Source organism: Notothenia coriiceps, unplaced genomic scaffold (assembly GCF_000735185.1).
Source record: "Notothenia coriiceps isolate Sejong01 unplaced genomic scaffold, NC01 NC01_scaffold00000339, whole genome shotgun sequence".
NCBI lineage: Eukaryota > Metazoa > Chordata > Actinopteri > Perciformes > Nototheniidae > Notothenia > Notothenia coriiceps.
In genome coordinates, this window is record NW_011333040.1 from 1789454 (window position 1) to 1794227 (window position 4774).

Here is a 4774-nt window from a genome sequence, read left to right on the forward strand (position 1 = left end):
GTGTGTGTGTGTGTGTGTGTGTGTGTGTGGTGTCACCTGTTTTTGCACACAGCTGCTACACACAAACTTTACTGATCCATTTTTAGCACAATGTGTGTGTGCTCTTCAATCTGCCATGCTGTGAAAATATAAGAAAAAACGAGAGTGGATTTTGTTTTGACTTTGTCTCTTTCAGGAAATGTTGCAAATGATTCAGCGAAGGAACAAACTGTGAAGTACTAGAAGAAAGTATGAAATGAAAAATAAATGGTAAGAAATAAGATATTATAGAGGTAAAAGCAAACAACATTTCAACATGACTTTAAAAATTAGACGATTTGTGGACTAAGTGTCGAAAAACACATAATTTAGCAACCATTTAGATCACGCTTCGGCCTTTCAAGAAAAATACCCAATTTGCTGATTCAAATGTGGTATCTGCTGCTTTTCTTTTTTATGACTGTAAATGGAAAGTTTGGTGAATTTTATAACAAGATGGTAAATTAGGCTTTGAAAATGTTTTAAGTAAAGGAATGGTTGTGATTGTATCAGTGACAGTAATAGGGACGTAATTATGGATACTAACTGTCTCGGTTGCTACGTCCCGGTATATGAATTGCAAAGTAAAGACTAAATCAGTTGTTTGGCTGTTTCAGACTGAATAAAGGAAGTAAATAAATGAATGAATGAAAATCTGATTTAAATGAAATGATGATCTCATTCATATATTTTTGAAAGTGACAGCGTCTGCTCTAAACCACCTCTCGGTCATATGTGCAGCTTGTGGCGAGCTATTCAAGGGTTTTGACAGCATTGTTTCTACTGTTAGTCGGCCATATGACACTTTGGGAGCTGAATCATGATGGCAGATCCCCAGCCTGAGCAGCCAGTTGCTTCTTTCAGTCTGTGACAGCAGCTGCTCGAGCCGAGGCCTGTAGTGCGCCGTGACTTGGCCCAGTCAGATTCCACTAAAGCTGAAGGAGGCAGAGGGAGCTATATTTAGAGGGGGACGGGATTGAATTGCAGAGTCTTCACTCGGGGACCCTTTTCTCTGCTCTCCCTTTTCCAGCCAGGACCGACTGCCAAAAGGACCTGTGGCCGCCGTCTCCTTCCTCTCTCTGCAGACCCCCCAGTGACACACCATGGACCCCAACGCCATCAAGGAAGAGCTGCGCCTGTTTCAGAGCACCCTGCTTCAGGATGGGCTGAAGGAGCTGCTTAACGAGAACAAGTTTGTGGACTGCACCCTGAAGGTAGGCGACAGAAGCTTCCCCTGCCATCGGCTCATCATGGCCGCCTGCAGCCCGTACTTCAGGGATATCTTCTTCACAGAGGATGGGAAGGAGGTGGAGAACACCAAGGAGGTGGTCCTGGAGGAAGTCAATCCTTCCATCCTGGATATGGTCATTCAGTACCTCTACTCAGCCGAGATTGACCTCACCGATGACAATGTCCAGGATATAATTGCTGTGGCCAACAGATTCCAGATCCCTTCTGTCTTTACAGTCTGTGTAAATTACCTTCTCAAGAAGTTGTCTCTGGGAAACTGCTTGGCGATCTTCAGGATGGGCCTGGTGATCAGCTGTCCGAGACTCGCTGTGGCCGCACGCAACTACGTCGCAGACCGCTTCGAACTCCTTTACAACAAAGATGAGTTCCTCAAGCTTGCGGCCCACGAACTGTTCGCAGTCATCGGCGGAGACTCATTGAATGTGGCGAAGGAGGAGCTGGTGTTTGAGGCGGTCATGGCATGGGTACGTTATGACAAAGAGCGAGTCAAGGTCCTGAAGGATGCTTTCAACTGCATCCGCTTCCGCCTGCTGCCGGAGAAGTACTTCCAAGACAAAGTAGAGTCCGATGATATTATCAAGGCGGACCCGGAGCTCCAGAAGACGATCCAGGTCATCAGCGATGCCTTCAAGGGAAAACTTCCAGAGACACCCGCGAAGAAGGAGGGGGAGGAAGGAGAGGAGGAGGAAAGCCCCTTCCCAGGTTTCCTGAATGACAACCGAAGACAAGGCATGTACGGACGCGAATTCATCGTCATGATTAATGATACCGCATCGGTGGCGTATGATGTCAACGAGAACGAGTGCTTCCTGGCGGCCATGTCGGAGCAGGTGCCACGTAACCACGTCAGCCTGGCGTCACAGAAGAACCAGCTCTACGTCATTGGAGGAGTGTTTGTGGATGAGGAAAACAAAGATCTACCCCTCCAATGTTACTTTTTCATGGTAACCAGGCTTTTCTTTCATTTGATACTAAAAAGAATTAGGAAATATTTTTGACACTTTTAGAAATATTCGTATTCACTTTCTTTCAGATGGGAACACATACTGTCTTATCTAGGAGTTTAAATAATATGAAGCTTGTAGACCGCTTGCTTAGCTAACCAAAAGTACTGGTAGCAGAGAGCAACAGCTAGCATGTCATGGCTCCGTCCGTTTTACATTTTTTATTTATCAAACAGATATATAATCAGGATAAAAGTAAATTAATAAGCTACAACTGTAAGTCTACTCTAAGAAATAATTGAGTTTGACTTTACTTAGAGTCAGGCTAGCTATTTCCTCCTGCCACCAGTCTGTGAGCTAATCTAAGCTAACCACCTGCTGGCTATATTTACTATTTATTGTAAAGACATGATGGTGGTATAAATATTCTCTTCAAACTCTTGGCAAGAAATCAAATGCTTAAAATTACCATGTCCAACTATTCTTGATAAAACACAGTTTGTAGTTTCTTAAAAGATTGTGAGTTTTCAAGAAAACAATAACTGTAGTGTTAGCTCACAAACAGTCCTACTTAACCATCTAAAACTGCTTTGCCTTTTCAATGACCCTTAGAATGACTGGGATAGTTACATCTTCTGAAAACAATAGATGTATCTTGTTGCTCATCAGGCCTAAGTGACACAGATACTTAAAGGTTTGATAAAGGCTTTAATACATTTGAAAGCATATTCGATACACTACAGTATGATGATCCATTCCTGTCTTCACCAGGACATGTAGACACAGACAATGGGTGCTAAGAGGTCATTTTAATGTATTTCCCACAGTTGGATCCCCTCATCTCTGAATGGGTCGCCCTGCCGCCCATGCCTTCTCCAAGATGCCTCTTCAACATCGGAGAGAGCGACAACCTGCTGTTCGCCGTGGCAGGAAAAGACCTCCAGAGCAACGAGTCGCTGGACACTGTCATGTGCTTCGATATTGAGTTAGTTCTGAAGCATTGTTTGCTTTTTTCTCTATTTGTCGCTCTACCTTTCACTTTGTTGAGTTTCAAGGTGATAATTAACTTCAGGAAAGTTGACAATATTGCTTCCTTTAAAAATATAAAATATACATATGGTGTTAATTTATTTTTAAATCGTGTTTTGGTGTGATCTCACCTGCTTAATTGATTCCTTCAATAATCTTAGCGCTTTTTTTTCTTCAACTTTAACTATTTTTTGAACTTTTAATCTTTATCACAAAAATAGATTGATTTGGCTATGTTAAAAACACCCATGTAACAATTAAGCATTTCGTATTACGAGCAGCATAATATCAATGCACAACTAGATTGTTAAAGTGTAACTTTTAAATATGAATTCTTCAGAAAAATGAAGTGGAGTGAGACCAAAAAGCTTCCTCTGAAGATCCACGGCCATGCTGTCATCTCCCACAAAGGACTGGTCTACTGCATTGGTGGAAAGACTGACGACAAGTGAGTGTATATGTGTGTGTGTGTGTGTGTGTGTGTGTGTGTGTGTGTGTGTGTGTGTGTGTGTGTGTGTGTGTGTGTGTGTGTGTGTGTGTGTGTGTGTGTGTGTGTGTGTGTGTGTTTGTCTGTGTCTGTGTGTGTGTGTCTGTGTGTGTGTGTGTGTGTGTGTTTGTCTGTGTGTGTGAGAGAGAGAGATAGAGTGAGAGAGTGTGTGTGTGTGTGTATGTGTGTGTCTGTGTGTTTGTCTGTGTGTGTGTGTATGTGTGTGTGTGTGTGTGTGTGTGTGTCTGTGTCTGTGTGTGTGTGTGCGTGTGACCTTACTCTGTGAGCCGCAGCTGTTTGTGGTCCATCATACTGCCAGACTGCAGGGCTGCATGGCACTTCATTCATAGACAGCAATTAGCCTGCTACAGTGTAATCTATGTGAAGTATTACCATAATAGAAAATAATGATCCTGTTGTTGATTAATGCAGTGATATTAAAGGCTCTCCAGAACCACCGAACACAACATGTCTGTAATCTTAGCTGTTTCCATTACGCTCAGCAGTGATACATGAACAGCAAACAAGTATTTAACACTGTATCTAATAATAAGCTAGTGTGCATGTCTGAAGAAAACACCTTAAATTAAAGAAACTCCAAATATAAAGTAAATACATTCATAAACACCCATCAGCAGGAAAAAGCAAGAAGTAATGTAATGGTGAACAACCGTATCCTGTCTGAGGTTGTTCGCTCCAGTTTTAATTTCAATCTTGACCTTTTCCAAATTGACATCATTTTGGGCATTCCAAAAAAGACCACCCTCAATCTTTCTACAGCAAAGGGCACTTTATTTCTTACTATGAAATTATGATAACAGAGTTTTGATATTTTATCCTTTTATGAGAACCAAATTGTCGCCAGTTGGGACAACATACATATTTTCATGAATTTTATATTCATGAAGTTTCCAAGTTTCCATCACTTTTATTAAGGATAAAGAAGACATGAAGACATTTTCATCGTTATTTACTGGAATGTCCCATTTTAGCCAACACTTGAAAATCACATTAACAAAGAATGTATTCGAAATAAACCTTATTT

The 4774-nt window shown here is 41.7% G+C and overlaps 2 protein-coding genes across 2 annotated transcripts in view; one reads left to right on the plus strand and one right to left on the minus strand.

The window, feature by feature from the left end:
- Positions 1-978: 978 nt before the first annotated feature.
- dzip1 (DAZ interacting zinc finger protein 1) overlaps positions 979-4774 on the minus strand; it is a 38178-nt gene continuing 34382 nt past the window's right edge. The window contains exon 20 of the mRNA XM_010776391.1: positions 979-1039. Coding sequence (XP_010774693.1) covers positions 979-1039 — 61 coding nt within the window. The remainder of the gene's footprint in view (positions 1040-4774) is intronic.
- On the plus strand, positions 1015-3694 carry LOC104949598 (kelch-like protein 41b). Its single transcript, XM_010775984.1, has 3 exons — positions 1015-2213; positions 3041-3198; positions 3583-3694. Exons 1-3 carry the CDS (start codon positions 1122-1124, stop codon positions 3692-3694), a joined length of 1362 nt encoding a protein of 453 aa, XP_010774286.1. The 5' UTR covers positions 1015-1121.